Source organism: Oncorhynchus kisutch, linkage group LG6 (genome assembly GCF_002021735.2).
Source record: "Oncorhynchus kisutch isolate 150728-3 linkage group LG6, Okis_V2, whole genome shotgun sequence".
NCBI classification, from domain to species: Eukaryota; Metazoa; Chordata; class Actinopteri; order Salmoniformes; family Salmonidae; genus Oncorhynchus; species Oncorhynchus kisutch.
The window spans coordinates 66,781,177-66,800,712 of NC_034179.2; the positions used below are offsets into that span (position 1 = coordinate 66,781,177).

General features: G+C 44.4%; 1 protein-coding gene across 1 annotated transcript; it reads right to left on the reverse strand.

The window, feature by feature from the left end:
• Window positions 1–516: 516 nt before the first annotated feature.
• LOC109892223 (uncharacterized) lies at window positions 517–6,717 on the reverse strand. The gene is made up of 7 exons (XM_020484661.2): window positions 6,372–6,717; window positions 6,146–6,244; window positions 5,417–5,476; window positions 5,216–5,321; window positions 4,733–5,004; window positions 3,797–3,983; window positions 517–1,271 (listed from the first exon to the last, which is right to left on the reverse strand). Exons 1-7 carry the CDS (start codon window positions 6,486–6,488, stop codon window positions 1,105–1,107), a joined length of 1,008 nt encoding a protein of 335 aa, XP_020340250.2. The 5' UTR covers window positions 6,489–6,717; the 3' UTR covers window positions 517–1,104.
• Between the last annotated feature and the right edge of the window lie 12,819 nt (window positions 6,718–19,536).

Here is a 19,536-nt window from a genome sequence, read left to right on the forward strand (position 1 = left end):
TGATTATGGAGCATATGTGGTTCCCACGCCATCCTTTGTTCCCGGTGGGAGCCTCTCCGTTGTAGGTCTTTTGTGAGGAGCACAGCTGGTGAGTGAGGACCAGGCTGGGTTCCTCTGAGGACCTGGGGAAAACTCTTGTTCATCCTGGGGCTTCAGGAAGAACACAGGTCCTTTTGAAAGACAGCTGAATCTTATGGCCAATATCTGGTCATGTAATTGGTCTCCAGTTGCATTGGCATAGTTGTTAGGTAATAATTAGGCGTTCATTTTGATGCACCATACAACGTAAAGAGTAATCATTAGAAAAGGGTAGGTTAGATCTCTTCATTTTAAAATCATTTCAATGTTATGTTTTATAAGATACCATAGATATAAAAACGAAGATATTTCTAAAATGTCTTGAGGGTATTACTGCTATGATAACATGACGTGTAAGTATCAGTTCTAGTTTCGTCAAGTTCTGACAGAATAATGTTGGTTTTTTTAAGTGTAAAAAAAAGCACAATGATGCTTTGGGGAAAAACAAAATCATTTTTTATTCAGCAACATTGTAATTAATTCAATACTAAGGCTAGGTTCATTTCACGAGGTCAATGACAACACTGTAAATCAAACTGAAGTGACACAGAGTGCAGCGCAGCTTCACTGACGGCTATGTTGTCGACTTCCCTACAGAGCACCGACTGGCTGCCACCTCCTTCAGAGAAACAAGAGTACGAAACTTGGATACAAATCACTTGCCATCTACTAGGCCTACTACTGCTGGCTGGCTAGCTGAGGCTGGAGAACGATGCCAGAGGGCAGAGGAAGAATAAGCTACAGTATCATCTAACTTCACCTGAGCAGTAACTAGTCTCGATCAGACACGGAGTCCCTAACCCTTCCCCTTGAATGATCACGTTGTCAGACAAATAGACTCCTCCCTCACTAGCCTATTTCTCTCCCGGACCAGAGACATGGCTGGGAATGGACAGACAAACAGATAGACTAGACTGGTGTTGATAAGGCTGCTCCATTTTGGTTCCCTCTCACAGCAGTTATTATGTGAGTCTCCCTCCCATAATTGCACTTTAACCTGGACAGGGGTGGAGCACTTCACTCCCCTTAGATGTAGAAAGTACTCTCCGCCCCCTCTGACCCGGCCTCTGGCTCCACCTTCACGGCCAGATGAGGCTTCTTGCGGAGCCGCTTGGCTTCGTTCTGCAGCTTCTGGCGGATGTAGCCCTTGATCTCCGAGTCCGTCTTCCCTGGGAAGTAGTGCTGCACCGCTCCTGTGGGTGATAGGTCAAAGATCAGAAACCTATAGAGATGTAAAGTTATCATTACTTGGAAATAACCCGTTTTTGCAAGAACATTGCCATTAAGGGTTTCCACCATTTTAAAGTAGTCAACTGCGTGGGGATTCCTATGAGTTGGGGGTGATCCGCCAATGATCAGAGCATTGTCAAATCAAATTAAATTGTATTTGTCACATGCGCTGAATACAACAGGTGTAGACCTTACTGTGAAATGCACAAGAAAATTACATAACAATAACGAGGCTATATACAGGGGGTACCTGTACCGAGTAGATGTGCAGGGATATAGTTTAGTCAAGGGAATTTGTAAAGTGACTATGCATAGATAATAAACAACGAGTGGCAGCAGTGTAAAAACAAAGGTGAGATAGAAGCGGTTAAGGAGCATTTTGGTCCTAGACTTGGCGCTCCTGTACAGCTCGCCATGCGGTAGCAGAGAGAAAGGTCTATGACTTAGGTGACTGGAGTCTTTGCCAATTCTTTGGGCCTTCCTCTGACACCGCATAGTATATAGGTCCTAGATGGCAGGAAGCTTGTCCCCAGTGATGTACTGGGCCATATGCACTATCCTCTGCAGCGCCTTACGGTCAGGTACCAAGCAGTTGCCAGGCGGTGATGCAACCGTTCAGGATGCTCTCGATGGTGCAGCTGTAGAACTTTTTGTGACTCTGGAGACCCATGCCAAATCTCCTGAGGGGGTAAAAAGGTGTTGTCGTGCCCTCTTCACAACTGTTTTGGTGTGTTTGGACCATGATAGTTCATTGGTGATGTGGACACCAAGGAACTTTAAACTCTCGACCCGCTCCACTTCAGCTCCATCGATGCTCGTGATGAGCATTGTTTGGCGCATTGGTGTCTTCTGTAAATTGTTTTGTCTAGCTTGTAAATGGCTTTAAGCTATATCACCGCCATCTAGTGGGCACAATAAATGAATGACAAGATTAGGTTCAAGACTCCAGCACTGCAGGTGTGGGTAAATCACCAATATTAGCTTTACGCTTTTCTTCAAACACCAAACTCATCAAAAATCTTTCAAATGGTGATAGCCTCAATGGCGCTGCGCATGTTGTCAGATGCCAAAATAGCACAGACACAAAGGTGAGATCTCGATACATCTCTAAGCCTGTACCTAGAATACCATGTTCTATAAATGGCAGTTCGGGTCCCAGACAATGGCAGATTAGAAGTCAAACGGAAATAACAACACTGTAACCGTAGTCATTAAGCAGACAACCTTGTCCAGATCGACTTACAGTCCCTGCATTCAACTAACTTTGATAGGAAGGTATGAAGTTCATGTGAAAAGTATTTCCATTGTAGCATGAGGTAAGTGCGGGAAGTGTGACATGTTCAACTGCCGTAAGGGGGTGTGACTAGCTGTTATGATGGGAGGTGTTTAGCTGTTATGAGGGGATGTGACTAGCTGTTATGATGGGAGGTGTTTAGCTGTTATGAGGGGGTGTGACTAGCTGTTATGAGGGGAGGTGTTTAGCTGTTATGAGGGGATGTGACTAGCTGTTATGAGGGGAGGTGTTTAGCTGTTATGAGGGGATGTGACTAGCTGTTATGAGGGGAGGTGTTTAGCTGTTATGGGGGGGTGTGACTAGCTGTTATGAGGGGAGGTGTTTAGCTGTTATGAGGGGATGTGACTAGCTGTTATGAGGGGAGGTGTTTAGCTGTTATGAGGGGATGTGACTAGCTGTTATGAGGGGAGGTGTTTAGCTGTTATGAGGGGATGTGACTAGCTGTTATGAGGGGGTGTGACTAGCTGTTATGAGGGGAGGTGTTTAGCTGTTATGAGGGGATGTGACTAGCTGGTATGAGGGGATGTGACTAGCTGTTATGAGGGGATGTGACTAGCTGTTATGAGGGGATGTGACTAGCTGTTATGAGGGGATGTGTTTAGCTGTTATGAGGGGGTGTATTCAGCTGTTATGAGGGGGTGTGTTCAGCTGTTATGAGGGGATGTGTTTAGCTGTTATGAGGGGATGTGTTTAGCTGTTATGAGGGGATGTGTTTAGCTGTTATGAGGGGATGTGTTTAGCTGTTATGAGGGGATGTGTTTAGCTGTTATGAGGGGATGTGTTTAGCTGTTATGAGGGGGATGTGTTTTGCTGTTATGAGTGGATGTGTTTAGCTGTTATGAGGGGATGTGTTTAGCTGTTATGAGGGGATGTGTTTAGCTGTTATGAGGGGATGTGTTTTGCTGTTATGAGGGGGATGTGTTTTGCTGTTATGAGGGGGATGTGTTTTGCTGTTATGAGGGGGATGTGTTTTGCTGTTATGAGGGGGATGTGTTTTGCTGTTATGAGGGGGATGTGTTTTGCTGTTATGAGGGGGATGTGTTTTGCTGTTATGAGTGGATGTGTTTTGCTGTTATGAGTGGATGTGTTTAGCTGTTATGAGTGGATGTGTTTAGCTGTTATGAGGGGATGTGTTTAGCTGTTATGAGTGGATGTGTTTAGCTGTCTCAGGCTGCAGTACAGACGAGACCTTACTCAGTATTGCCTGGATCTCATCTGCAGGCAGGGCAGGCTTGGGTTGGCCCCTCTTGTTGTTGACGATGCCGGAGATGGAGTGAGAGGCCAGGCAGTCCCTCTCATAGAGGCCCCGGAGCAGGTCATTGGTCAGCTTCTGGGCAGTGGTCCCCGTGTTACAGCGGTCAAGCAGCTCCGCAGTGATGAACTGAATGGTAAAAGACATTAGGTTGCACCTTTAAAATTGTAGTGGCCCATCCCATTTTCGAGATACAGTGGAGTCCGTAAATGTTGCACCCTTGATAATGATGAGAAAAAAAAGACTGTGTAAATAACAGACAAATACTCAGCTATATTTTAAGCTAAACATTTCTGCAGATTATATTATTTTATACTAATAATTACCCAGAGAAAGACTTAGGGGTCAAAATTATTTTTGCTTCCATTGTTCCTGGGGCCCTTGTTATGGTCAACGGCATCATGAACTTTACCCAGTACCACGACATTTTAGCCAAAAAAAAAACGTGGTTGCCTCTGCCAGGAGGCTGACACTTGGCCTTAAGTGGAACTTCCAGCAAGACAATAACCCCAAACACTAATCAAAATTCACAAAGAAATGGTTCATTGACTACAAGATCAACATTTCGCAATGGCCATCTCAGTCTCTGGACATGTCCCAATTTTTTTGCATACAATATAGCTCAGTATTTGTATTATTTATTTTATACAGTCTATTTGGCTCATCTTTATCAAGGATGCCAAACATTATGGAGCCGGCTGTATATTAGCATTCTGCTATAAGACAAAGACCAAAGGCCTATTCAGTCAACTTCAAAGAATAGATATAATTTTGCATATTGCATGACATCAAAAAGGACTTCTAGTACAGTTTTTAACCTCTCCTGAAAACTTATGCTATAGATTTTTGACGTCAAATACATTCAAAGGGTTCATCACCTCCTGATAGAGGGGTGGTCCGTTGATCTGGGAACCCCCTTCATGAGACCCCGGAGGGTATCCATTCTGGTGGGGGTGGGGGGGCTCTAGTTTGGCCGCCCAGCACCCGTTCAGCACCCCTGGAGAGGCCAGCAGGGCCGACGTTGTCATGGCACCACTCCTCACCAGGATCTCAGGCATGCTGGGAGATGTAGTTCTCCGGTCCGTGCTGCTCGACCACACCTCCGTCCTCTCGATCAGGGTCTCCAGGTTACGTGCCAACTTCCCACACGCTAGCATACCATAGTATAGTATGGCAGTCATTAGTATGAATCCCACAAAAATCCAAGAGATTAAAGCATCCTGGGTTGTTCTTAGGCACAGATCTAGGAACAGCATTTCCTCCCTGACTCCTGACCTTAATCATTAGCAGGTAAAATATAAAAATGAACTCAGATCAGTATCTAGGGGCAACTTCCTCCTACTTCTCCTGCTGGCCCTCACCTGTGAGGCATCTGATTTGCTCCCTCAGGTTGTCCATCTCTCGCTGCATGCTCAGCACCATGGCAACCAGGTCAGCCTTCGAGCGTGACTGTAGGCCTCCGGGACCCTTGAGAGAAGTTAAGAAGTCAAAAAGTCATACATAGAAAGTCTAAACCACAAGCAATCACTCACACACTCGCACACTGCCGTCATCCAGTGTACCTCTGCCATGAAGTCGCCATCCTCAATGTGTTCGACACTGGGGTTGTCTGACACTAGTACCTGCTTGGAGATAAGAAATGAATCATACAAGATGTCTCACTTATATGTAACTGTGGGTCAGTCAGTGTTTTTTAATTTGATTTGTTATATGATGTATTGTCAGCTATGGTCCGCTATGGTCAAAATCATAGCTAGATTGAAACATCAGAAAATCCCTGTGATGATGATAAAAAATATTATTCTTCATAAATTCTTATGTCTTGCCAAAAAATAAATAGAGTTTCATTGTAAAGCTATGATTCAGAATCCTTCTTTTATTTAGGAGTAGCAGCAACATGTTACTTGTTGCTGGCTTGGCTTGGCGTTCTTTTCACCACCTCCCCTTGCCAAAGGTTTGTGCTCTCCTCTCCCCCTCTCCTCCTCGCTCCATCATTGAGATCAATGGCTGCCCCCACCATGCCTCTCTCTCATATTAGCGCCATTATGACAAAACACCGCTGAGAGGTGAATGCTCTCTGTGTCACTACTACTACAGCCTTGTGGCTTCCAAGTTGTAACCCCTTAAGCGAGGAAGTGAGGTGCTATATTACTAACGTACAAATAGGATTTATGTCGGTCGGTCAAGATGCGCATATGATGCCATCATAATGAGCAGACGCGCGCCAACCCCGACAGATAATAGAGCAAACTTTGTCCCCAAAATATTATATGATAATAGTCGAGCCAAACCCTCGTTTTCAACTTCTGGAGAGCGGTGTTGCATGGTGGGTTCTCTTCTACGTTCTCTTTCACCGGGTGTGTGTGCTTTCTTCTCTTCTGCAGTCTGTGCTGTAATAGACAGTCCGGGTAGGGTAATTAGCGACATAAATCGTGAGCGACAAATACTCGCTCCTCACGGAATGGGCAGCTACTGTATAAAGACCAGACTACAAATAACCGTTAAACGTTTACGTACACATGGAGGCTGGCTGTGCGATGTCGTGATGCCAAAGTCTTCATATTTAGGGTCTTCCTCCTCCTCTTCTTCATATTCTAGGTCGAAAATGCGCTTTGCTATTGTTTTCCTTCTCATCTTTCTCCCATTATCCTTTTCCCCCGCTGAAACACTGGCTGCTTCTTGAACATGCTGGTCAATACACTGTGCTCGGCTCCCCGACTTTCGCGTCAATGCTGGGTAGGCACCCGCAGCAACCGTGGCGCGGGGAACAATATTTGTTACGGTTGTACTTATTGTAGCTCATTTAGTAGAACTGTATTCCACACACTTGATTTAATAAGCTATTTTTCGGTTTAATGTACCGTGGCATGACATGGCAAGACTGCTCAAGATGAAAGCAGCAGTTATAGCTTTGGGCATGCTCATGACTTTCAAGTACATTTATTGTTTAATTATTTAACAATTATTTGAATGGGAGGGTGTATTCGAAGGGATAACGTACACTATGTGAATTTCAATTCCATCACGATGCTATAGGGTACTAGGGGGTAACTAGCCCTCCCTAAGAACAATGATTCATTCTCTAAAAAACAATGTCTAATTGCTGACACAAAAAAGCAAAGTCTGTGAAATAAAATGGTTTGTGGATGAAGATCATGCTTAGGCGAATAAACTATAAAGGGAAATAAATGGCTACAGTTTACACTTTTTTTGTTATTTCATTCAATTTAGTTTTTAGAAAGGGGACATTTTTTTAAAGTACCGGGGTAACTCCTAGCAGCTTATGCTAACTAGATACCTGGTTAGCATTTACTGATAGTGAAGTTGCTAGCATAAACTAGCACTTACCGGGCTAGTCATTGTCTAAATGACAGGTAGAAACACATTCATAACCATAAAGGGGTAACCAGCCCCCAGGGAGTAGTTACCCCCTAGTAGAGGGAGGGGGTGGGTCGAGTTGCCCACAACCCACTCATCCAACATATTACTGCTTTACTCAAGAAATATCTACATTTTTCTATTTAAACAAGTGGAGTATTTATCTTAAGGCTTTCCTTCTCCTATATTTAAAAAATATACAGTACCAGTCAAAAGTTTGGACACACCTACTCACTCAAGAGTTTTTCTTTATTTTGACTATTTTCTACATTGTAGAATAATAGTGAAGACATCAAAAATATGGAATAACACGTAGTAACATGTAGTAATCAAAAAAGTTTAAAACAAATCAAAAAAGATTTTATATTTGAGATTCTTCAAAGTAACCACCCTTAATGCCTTCATGAAAGCTTTGCACACTCTTGGCATTCTCTCAACCAGCTTCATGAGGTAGTCACCTGGAATGCATTTCAATTAACAGGTGTAGCTTGTTAAAAGTACATTTGTGGATTTTCGTTCCTTCTTAATGTGTTTGAGCCAATCAGTTGTGTTGTGACAAGGTAGGGGTGGTATACAAAGTCCATATTATGTCAAGAACAGCTCAAATAAGCAAAGAGAAACAACAGTCCATCATTACTTTAAGACATGAAGGTCAGTCAATCTGGAAAATCTCAAGAACTTTGAAGGTTTCTTCAAGTGCAGTCGCAAAAACCTTCAAGCGCTATGATGAAACTGGCTCTCATGAGAACCGCCACAGGAAAGGAAGACCCAGAGTTACCTCTGCTGCTGAGGATAAGTTCATTAGAGATACCAGCCTCAGAAATTGCAGCCAAAATAAATGCTTCACAGAGTTCAACAGACCCATCTCAACTTCAACTGTTCAGAGGAGACTGTGTGAATCAGGCTTTCATTGTTGAATTTCTACAAAGAAACCACTACTAAAGGACAGCAGTGTAAAAGAGGGAGGGATGCAAATAGTCTGGGTAGCCATTTGATTCGATGTTCAGGAGTCTTATGGCTTAGGGGTAGAAGCTGTTTAGAAGCCTCTTGGACCTAGACTTGGCGCTCCGGTACCATAGAGAACAGTCTATGACTAGGGTGGCTGGAGCCTTTGACAATTTTTAGGGCCTTCCTCTGATACTGCCTTGTATAGAGGTCCTGGATAGCAGGAAGCCTGGCCACGGTGATGTACTGGGCCGTACGCACTACCCTCTGTAGTGCCTTGCGGTCAGAGGCCGAGCAGTTGCCATATCAGGCAGTGATGCAAACAGTCAGGATGCTCTCAATGGTGCAGCTGTAGATCCTTTTGAGGATCTGAGGACCCATGCCAAATATTTTCAGTCTCCTGAGGGGGAATAGGTTTTGTCGTGCCCTCTTCACGACTGTCTTGGTGTGCTTGGACCATGTTAGTTTGTTGGTGATGTGGACACCAAGGACCTTGAAGCTCTCAACCTGCTCCACTACAGCCCCGTTAATGTGAATGGGCGCGTGCTCGGTCCTCCTTTTCCTGTAGTCCACAGTCATCTCCTTTGTCTTGATCACGTTGAGGGAGAGGTTGTTTTCCTGGCACCACACGGCCAGGTCTCTGACCTCCTTCCTATAGGCTGTCTCGTCGGTGTCGGTGATCAGGCCTACCACTGTTGTGTCATCAGCAAACTTAATGATGGGTTTGGAGTCATGCCTGGCCGTGCAGTCATGAGTGAACAGGGAGTACAGGAGGGGAATGAGCACGTACCCCTGAGGGGCCCCAGTGTTGAGGATCAGCGTTGAGAATGTGTTGTTACCTACCCCTACCACCTGGGGGTGGCCTGTCAGGAATTCCAGGATCCAGTTGCAGAGGGGGGTGTTTAGTCCCGGGGTCCTTAGCTTAGTGATGAACTTTGAGGGCACTATTGTGTTAACGCTGAGCTGTAGTCAATGAATAGCATTCTCAAATAGGTGTTGCTTTGTCCAGGTGGGACAGGGCAGTGTGGAGTGCAATGGAGATGGCATTATCTGTGGATCTGTTAGGACGGTATGCAAATGAGAGTTGGTCTAGGGTTTCTTGGATAATGGTGTTGATGTGAGCCATGACCAGTCTTTCAAAGCACTTCATGGCTACAGATGTGAGTGCTATGGGTCGGTAGTCATTTAGGCAGGTTACCTTAGTGTTCTTGGGAACAGGGACTATGGTGGTCTGCTTGAAACATGTTGGTATTACAGACTCAGACAGGGAGAGGTTGAAAATGTTAGTGAAGACACTTGCCAGTTGGTCAGCGCATGCTCGGAGTATGTCTCAAATGACCTGTCCTCCAAAATCACCGGACCTCAAACCAACTGAGATAGTTTGGGATAGGTTGGACCGCAGAGTGAAGGAAAAGCAGCCAACAAGTGCTCAGCCTATGTGGAAACTTCTTCAAGACAGTTGGAAAAGCATTCCTCATGAAGATGGTTGAGAGAATGCCCACAGTATGCAAAGCTGGCATCAAGGCATCAAGGGTGGCTACTTTGAGGAATCTAAAATATATTTTTCTTTGTTTAACACTTTTTTGGTTACTACATGATTCCACATGTGTTATTTCATAGTTTTGATATCTTCACTCGTATTCTAAAATGTGGAAAATAGTAAAAATAAAGAAACACCTTTGAATGATTAGGTATTTGCAAACTTTTGACTGGTACTGTATATAGATCTAACTTCAATGATCAATTTACCACAAAATCCTTTTGTTGAATTATCTCCAACAGTTGTGACGACACAGTGGAAATGTTATGTTGAGCAGAGGCAGTGGCAGCCAGTGAGTGTTGGAAAATAATTTGTTTGACATCTTTGACATAATTTGACATCTTGTGTTGTTATTGTGAATTACAGGGGGGGGGGGCAGTTACCCCAGGGGGCTAGTTACCCGCTAGTACCCTACAGTTTAGGCTAGTACCACATGATTTAGATGTGATCTTATGTGAAGTGATAACATGTAAAAGCAACATGTGATGACATGAAACTATACATGTGAAAACATGATAAATAAATGTGACAACATAGGGATGCAAAATGTCAACAAGTGATACCATGAATCTATGAGTGATACCATGAATCTGTGAGTGATACCATGAATCTATGAGTGATACCATGAAACTATGAGTGACAAGATTTAAGAGTTCGATTTTCCCACATTTGAAACTGAAAATTCCACATGTGAGAGTTAGATTTTCACATGTGAAAATTGTTCACGTGAAAGTGCACATACGTTTTCACACGTGAAAATGCAATTCGACATGTGAGAGTTAGGTTTCACGTGTAAAATGGCAAATTTCACATGTGAATCTACATTTCACGTGATGTGAAAACATGTTATCCTCCTCACATGCGAAAAGTTGGTGTGAACTCTATATTGAATACATGTCAACATGTAGTTTCACATGTGAACAACTGACCTCACGTGTCTCTTTTGTTTTCACATGAACATTTCAGCTCAATATGTGAAAACATTTATTTCACATGTGAAACTGAAAATGTCACGTTTTTGTTTGCTTTTAAGGCAAGTAATTCAATGGTATGTGGATTTTAAGTTAAGCCGTACACTGGTCAGCTAAAATGTGTACAAAAAATACATCTTTAATCAATGAGAATATGATTACATTTGACATGATCACTTAGCGCTGACTATTCAATATGACCCCACCTCAGATTTTTTTATTTAACTAGGCAAGTCAGTTAAGAACAAATTCTTATTTTCAATGACGGCCTAGGAACAGTGGGTTAACTGCCTGTTCAGGAGCAGAACGACAGAGTTGTACCTTGTCAGCTCGGTGATTTGAACTTGCAACCTTTCAGTTACTAGTCCAACGCTCTAACCACTAGGCTACCCTGCCGCCCTTTGGATTTGGGGTACGCTGATCTTTCTGCTGCGCTACAAAGTCTATAGCATTTTCTGAAGTCCCCTACACATTCATTATCTATAATACATCTCTGCACTTGGCAAAAGTGCCATCTGCACTGCGGTTTTAGTTATCAGTTAATCTGACTATTCTCTATTCATTGATTTCATTGACTTATCTTAGCAATTCAAGGGTTTTCTGTATAGTTGTCTAATGTTGTAGGGGCGTATTACTCCTGAATCACTATGATAAATATAATAGTTTGTCTTGAGTGTATTATACAAAGCTGAGAATTACTTTGAAGTCTAAAGTGTAGGAATACAGGTGAAATCAGTCATTGACACAGACATGATGGCATAGCAGGAAGACTGGAATGCTGTGAACCAAGAGTATGTGAGTAAAAATCCCAAGTGAGGACATGTTGAATAATAATGCTTGTATAAATAAACATACACAATGTATGTCAAAGTGTGTCAAGTAAGTGGGAAACACTGTGCTATTTTGTAATGTTCCAGGGACATCCTAACGACTAGTATTTGTTTGCAGGGCATCATGTGAAGATTTTAATCTGTGTGTGCACCCAATAAACTTTGATTTGATTTGTTACATATTATACATCTCTGGTCTTGTCAATATGTGATCTTTGTTTACTTACTTTGTAGTCAAATCATAATAGTCATCATCATAGTGGTACATTCAGTATATTATACTTGATATGTTTCTACTTCACAGAAATACATTTTCATTATGCACTGTACTGTAGTTCTCAAAATCTATAGTAGTTATGTAAAATCTATAGGTTTACCAAACTATTAAGTGATCATCAATTAAGAGCCATCTTGTTGTGGTATCCTATTGGTAGTTACTGTCTTGTCTCATCAGTGTGCACTGCGCCCAGCCCACCACAGGAGTCACCAGTGCGCAATGGGACAAGGACATCCCTGCCAGCCAAACCCTCTCCTAACCCGGACGACGCTTGCCCAATTCTGCACCGCCCCTGGGTCTCCCGGTCACGGCCGGCTGCAAAAAAGCCTGGACTCGAACCCAGAATCTCTAGAGGCACAGTGCCTTAGACCACTGCGCCACCCAGGAGGCCCTTTCTTGGTGTTTTCTACCCATTGGGCAAAAACTGGTTGAATCACCATTTTTTCCATGTCATTTCAACAACAACAAATGCAATGTGATGATGTTGAATCAATGTGGAAAACTGATTGGATTTGCAAAAAGTCATCAATGTAAGAATTTGGTCCTTTTTTCACCCAACTTTGGACCTAAATCCAATGGCATGGTGCACTTCTTTGGTGATTTCACATTTAATTCATGTTAGTTGACAACTCAACCAAATATAAATCCAAACTAGACGTTGAATTACGTTTGTGCCCAGGGGGTAGTGACTAATAACCATAATAACCACTGAAGTAAACAATACGTCCCACAACTTGTCTCCTGATGTGCAATAGGAATCAATAGCCTTTTCATTCATGTACAGTTCATTTCTAATATCCTGATAGTTCCCCTTGTGCTCTCCTAAAGAAATGTTTGCAGAACTTAATCTCATCGTGACCTAAAATGTCAGAACCTATATAAAGTGTGGCATTGAACTACGACATGGATATTGAATAAGTCTACCCAAGAAGTGCATAGTTTCACTCTACCTAGACACAAAGGAGCTACATGAATGTAACAGTCCCTTTCCCTAGCAATTGTGTCACAGATAGCACAGGGCAGCTACCCCCTAGGAATAACCTATTGATTCATCCACTGCATATTTGTCACACTTAAGTGGGTCTGACACTGAAAAGGGAGGAATATTGATAATGCATCGACGTCTATTGTTCTCTCTGAGGAGCGTTCGCCTGCAGAGGACCAGCAAGCAATCTACTCTATACTCTGCCTCCTGTCTTTGATGAGGAACAAAAATAGAGAGAGTGAGAGAGAGAGCACAGGAAACACACAAGCCCAACCCTAGCTATAGCTTGTTGCTTCACCCCCCCCCCCCCCCCCCCCCCACCTCCCCCCCTCCTTCTCATGCAATCACACTTCTTTTTAGAAGCCTATCTCCGCCAAGCCAGGTGACTGGTCCCTGCTCAGAGGTCTGACTGCCCCACTCAGTGGTGTCCCTATTGACAGCCGAGGAACCAAACACAGATTATAGCAATATTAGAGGGGCCAGGGGTTCAAAGGAAAAAGTCATGTTTATCAGGCGGCGATAAGGTTACACACGGAACCTCTCCTCCAGAGTGAAATTGAAACTGTGGCCCCATGCCCCTGGAGATAATTGAAAAACGAAGGCTCCACCCAAAAGGAGCAGGACTTTTTCCCTCCCTCCCGGCCTGGCCCCCATTACAGATTGATAGAATGAATGGGGCTATAAAAAGAGAGGCTGGACTTTGGCATTGAGTGGGTTTTGATTGACCAGACAGGGGCATCAGGTTTGAACTTTAACCCCTTCCCCCAGCAGCCCTGTAGGGCTGTAAATGATTTCTTTGCTGATGAACAGAGCCGGTGGGGCCCGAGGTGGACACACACAAGCACTCTCATACAAACTGTAATCCATTCTCACACAAACACAAACATACAAGTATACAAACACACATTCACATGGAATCAGTGACCACTGCTGAGGCCTAGACACACACAAATAGAAACACACACACACACAGTAACACATGAGTTTCACATGAATGAAAGAAGTCATGCTTATAGACATAACACCACCCAATATAGATGTATCTAATAATTTGTTACTCTCTTCCTGTATTTATATCTAGTGTGTGATTGTGAATCAATGAAATGTGAGTCTGTACGTTTCATTGTGCTGGGCATATGTGTCTGTGGTCGTAGCTTATCTGTGTGTGCCTGGCTGCCTGTGCTTCTCTGGGTGCAGCATGAGTGAGTCTGTGGCTACCTGCTGTGCTTCAAGTCCACAGGCCTACCGTTGATGGACAGGTTGAAGGCTAATGTTTAGAGAACGTTCCACGCTCTGTCTCTCCGATCTGCCCCCCGCCGTGCCGATTCTTCCTCTCCGCTGACACCGTTTTGTTCGCCCCTCATGAATATGCAGTGGCTGATTTCTGGGGGAAATGATGTTTTCTGGGAGAAGCATGCTCTGGCCATAACTAAGACTGACACATGGTGTTATGGGACAATGCTCAGGCATTCTGTGTCGCAGGCCTGGCCAGGCTGTGAACAGTGAATGTCTCTTCCTGAGATACGAGTAGAGGGAGAGGCCTCAGACATGAGGAACCATGCGGAGAGTAGAAGCTCCAGCTACTCAGCAACCCTTATAAAGACAGTGTTTTCTATTTCTCCAATGAGACTAATGCAGTTTGAAAATATATGGAGGTATTTTGGTTGAAGATGTATGGAGGTGGTTTGGTTGTAAATGTATGGAGGTGGTTTGGTTGAAAATAAAGGGCTGTGGTTCGGTTGGCCGAAGTGCATTATTGTGATAGTTGTGAGCACAGTCATCAAAAAATACAATATGGCAATGTATGGCCTTGGTATAAATCTGAAGAGAATTTAAATGAATCTGCTGAATTGATTGATACTGAGACTGGATTGACCCCAAATGTGCCAGATACAGCACATTACTACACATTTCTTAGAGAAGTTAAGCCATTGTGTCTTCAGGTGTCGGAATAGTAGTATAGTTTTGGGTGCTTTAGTTGTCCAGATGACATTCACCCCGCCAAAATCCTGTCAGCCAGTCTGTCACGTTTTATGTCAGCCATCTTAGCCTCTGTGTCAGCCATTTTAGCCTCTGTGTAAGCATCTTAGTGTCCTTTTTTCCTCTTTCCTCAGTGACGTCACCGATGGGAGTTTCACCCTTTATATCATTTGGTGCAGGTCACTGCAGAGTCCAGACAGCGGGCTTTTTGCATGTGCTGTAATTCTCAGTGTTACTTTGAGGATAATAGCACTAATAGTGGTGTGACAGTGACGGATGGGGCAGAGTGGCTTTAGAGGCCTAGAGACTGACCCCTGGTCCAATCAGAGCACTTCCAGGTTAAAAGGCTTCTACAGCCCACCAAAGGCCTTCCGCACTGGGAATGAATGAATGAGCGAGAGAGAGAGAGAGAGAGAGAGAGAAAGAAAGGGGGGGGGGGGCGCTGGGAGGTTCAATCAAGAACCCTTAGTCAGGGCTATAGACAATAGACACACACACACCGATACCTTCAAACACCATCCATCCAAACATAAATTATTTTCCTATTCATCGGTAACCACCCCACCACCATTGCTAACCAATACGCAAAGGCAAAGAAAATCCCTAGGCCCGAACCAAACCACACGTTAAAATCCCAGAGAAAATCCTGTTTTGTTTACCGCTTGCCAAAGCGGTGGTCTAAAACGCCTGGCTTTCGGGTTGGTTCCTCTCTTGATCAGAGAGGGCGTCTCTTCTCGAGCTCTGGTGGGAAAGTTGCGCTGGCCGACCAGGACCATGTGTTTGACATTAAGCCCAATCAGGCTGGGTCTCGTTTCTGGTGAGTGCCGAGAGATTGAGAGGAAGGCAGATCCAGTGGGTGATAGATGGCTGGGCCTACTTTCCAGTGGGCGGATGGAAATCAAGCATCACGACAGAACCAGGGGGGCTGTTTGCTTTATTTGCAAGGCCCGTCAAGACCCTGGGATTTATTGCAAGCGCACGCGGGGTCCTGATTGGCAGAAACACGGCTCCGCGTCGGGAGAGAAGAAAGACCCGCGGTGGGATGCGTGACCTGTGTCAGTCGTAGAGGTGTATTTTTATTCCTGTGTGACGTAAACGAGCGTTCCAACCCGTGGAGGTTGGATCCTTTACAGTGCGTAATTGTTTCATACGCGGAGAGCTGACGTGGGGGCAAGAGAAGACTAGAGACAGCTCCAGCCTCACACTGCTGGGTGCAATTAGCATCATTTCCATCATAAATCTCTCTCAGTCCTCCGCCAGTATGGCCTCACACACTGATACTAACGCCTGCTTGTACTTAGAATTAGGCACTACACTCTCGGAGGTCTGTTGACTTGAGACGTGCCAGTAAGTCAACGCTTTCAATCAAATCATCCACTGACATCAGCATAAGGCTACATATTATGCACCGACGCCAATAGAAGATTCACGTGACAGTTCGAGCTACGCCGTGACAATCCAGTCAGTCGCTTCCTTACGCCGCACTTACTGTTACGAGCACGTCTGACATCAGTCAGGATTTTGCTCTTCCTTCGGGCGGGAATACGTCCTCCACTCTCACTCAGCCTCACACACACCTTCATGTGACTGCCTGCCTGTGCTTTCCTCCATGGTTCTCCTCAGAGGTCTCAATACGTCAACCTGCACTCCAGAGCCTCCGGTCCCATCCCGTCCTGCTCATTGATCCTCATCCCTCTACCCCTTAACGTCTTGCACATTAAATCCATTCTAATATCATAACAGGAGCCTGCCCTGCAATTAGTTCAATTAGAATCCTCCACTCCACCCCCTCTATCCCCCAACGGCCATTAAACACTGGACCGTCTTCTGCTCCTCGGCCACTCCGACGCTCTTCCATTGATCCCCGTCCATCCTCCGGTCAGCCTTAATCACCGACCACGGTCCCCTCGACCATAATCACCACGCTGGACCGTGCCTTGTCAAAACCCTGCGGGGGTGGCAGAATTTATCGGATCCTTAAAGGTAGGAGTTTGCACAGGGGAAGGAGAGGAGGCCAGCGGAGTGGGCAACATGGCGGACAACCATGCGGGCTGCCTAGCGTGTCATAATTCAGCGCCTAAGAGCCAGAGGCCCCGGGGATGAAGCGTGGTTGGCGGATTGATTTCGTGTCACGGCAGGTCTCGCCCCCTTCATATGATTATGTGTCTCACTACGTGATCCATTGAGCGTGACATATTGACGTTATTGAGGAGCACCCACTCACTGGCCCGTCTTTTTTTATCCACCAGTGTATTGGCATTACCTTCCTTCTACCTTCAGTCACATCTGAGGTCTTCTTCTTTATTTTCATGGAGCAACATTGGTTAGTCGTTGTTCCATTTTGTGGCGGCCATTTTGGTCTCCGGCTTTCCAGTGTTGGCATGGCCTCAAGGGGACTTGGGAGGCAGGCTGCGTTCGGTCACATCACACCAGGAGGGGTTATTTTTGCTGAGCTTGTACCTCTATATGTAACACAAAAGGTTGTCTTTGTTCCCCATTGGTGCAGCATGTGAGCCAATTGAAATCTTTAGTACTTCATGTCTTGTTCTTCAAGTGATTTTCAGATCCTTATGCTACCATATCAAGCGGCCTTTCTTTTTTTTCTTTTTACATTTCATTGAACAGTTTAGATGCAGCTAGTTCGAAGAAAAGGGAGACAAAGGAAAGAAAATCTTGAACTCGAAGAAAAACTCATCAAAGCCTCAGACCGGGGAGAACTTTACTCTCTGTGGTGGATGATTCCTGGTACCCGCTAGCCACTCATGGCATCTGATTTCCTAGAAGAATAGAGCAGTCCCGTCCAGAGCGAGTCAGCTGAATCACCAGTTAGCAGAAATAGACAAAGCACACATAGTTGAAAGTGTGTCATCCATATTTTTTTTTTACATTGAGCATTACCGCACAACCTCCAGGCAAATCTGAGGTATCTTACGTGCTTTCGCGAAACATGTGCTTTGATGTTATCTATATCTGGTACTGTTGTCCACGGAATGCAAAGAAATATCTAAGAATCTCTGAGTGTCTGAATGTAGTGTGATGTCCTGTAGTTGCCACAGTGTCTGCTGTGAACTCTTCTCAAACACTTACAGAGAGACCATTGTCTTTACAATTTGCAGGACTAATAAAACATTTGATAACAGTGTCATGATGTATAGGTATGCTTCTCCAGACCGGTGGTTCATCTTACTCCAAGTTCACTATACTTCCAAGGGGGATCATGGGTCTCTATGTGGACCGGCAACAATCTCCAAAGGAAGGTAACAGCTTGAACTACAGTACCCTCTGAATGGGGACATCTTCATTCAGCAGGCGTGTAACCTGGACGCTGTGTAAAACCTTTCACTCTATCACTTTTGCTTTCCCTCTCAAGCCTTTTTCTCTGTCGTTAACACCCCCCCACCCCGCCCTTTCTCTTGCTAAGGCCTGCCACCAATTACATGTGTGTTTGATAGCCACACCCATCGTCAGACATCACAACACTCCGACAGCCCTCCACCAATTTCTCAGAGACAGAGAGAGAGAGAGAGAGAGGCAGACAGACAGACAGGAGAGAGACAGGCAAAGACAGAGAAATGTGTCTGTTTGTGCCTGTGTGAGCATTCTGACAAGCCTTTGTTGACTCTGTCGCCCTTTGTAAATCTGTCCAGTGACGGGGTACTGAGGCTACATCAGTCTCCCACACAACCAGCCTAACTGCCATGCTCTGTCAATCAATAGCCAGCCACAGCCAAGCGAGAAGCCTTCCCTTCCCAGTCACCACCACTATTTGGTCCAGCTAAGTAACTGCAGCTGGAGGCATGTGATGGCCATTGAAAGCATTTGACGGCGGCAGCGTTTGAAAGTTTGAATACGCTTTGGTCCCCATCTGACCCGATCAGACAAGACCCATGGGTGTCAAACCCCAAAGTAATGTCATGGCAACATTTTAAGAACGCTGCATTCCACATATGCCTTCCTATGGACTTGATCATGTACAGGATGGGGGTGAGAGAGTGCTTGTTTACCAAACTCACATCGTGACATTTTCATAAAACTCTGGCAATGGTTTGATATGCATTGTAAACCAATGGTTTGTAATTGTACTGGAAAGAACACATAAATACACTACAGCTCTGTAAACTTCTACCATGTATGTTTACCTTGTGTTTCCCACACTGTGTAGCTGTTTATGTTTAAATCCTCCTCCTTTGTCTTCAAACTGTCTCACATTTGAAGTAAATATCTTTGTTTTGGGAAGATTCTTCTGGAACGGCAGTGACCACATTTGCTATTGAAGACAGGTTTGATATGTCTGTGTTCATACTTTGGACTGAATGTAAGCCAATGTATGTAAGAAAGAAGCTCTAAATATGCATTCTCAGTCCAGGTGGATACCATCATTATATCTCGTGATAAAGATATGAGCCCACTGTTGGTTCCTTTTAGTGTCGTTTTTATGTAACACACGTCACCAGTTTCATTTTACGTTCAGATTGAGCAAGAGATGTGCCCGCAAGAGACTGGGGAGTGATTTTAGTATGCTTGGCTTTTCTGAAGACCATTGTACTCTTCTGCCATCTACTGGCTAAAAGGAGGTACCGCTTGCATGCCCATCATGTTTACGTAGCCTATCTATACACCGAATATACAAATATTAGGAACATCTAAATATTGAGTGGCTTGTCTAGGAAAGAGCAGGTGTTCTTAATGTTTGGTATACTCAGTGTATAGGGAAAACAGCTCTTGTTTCTATGAGATACTACAAATGATTATTAATTCCCAAAATCGAATAATTAT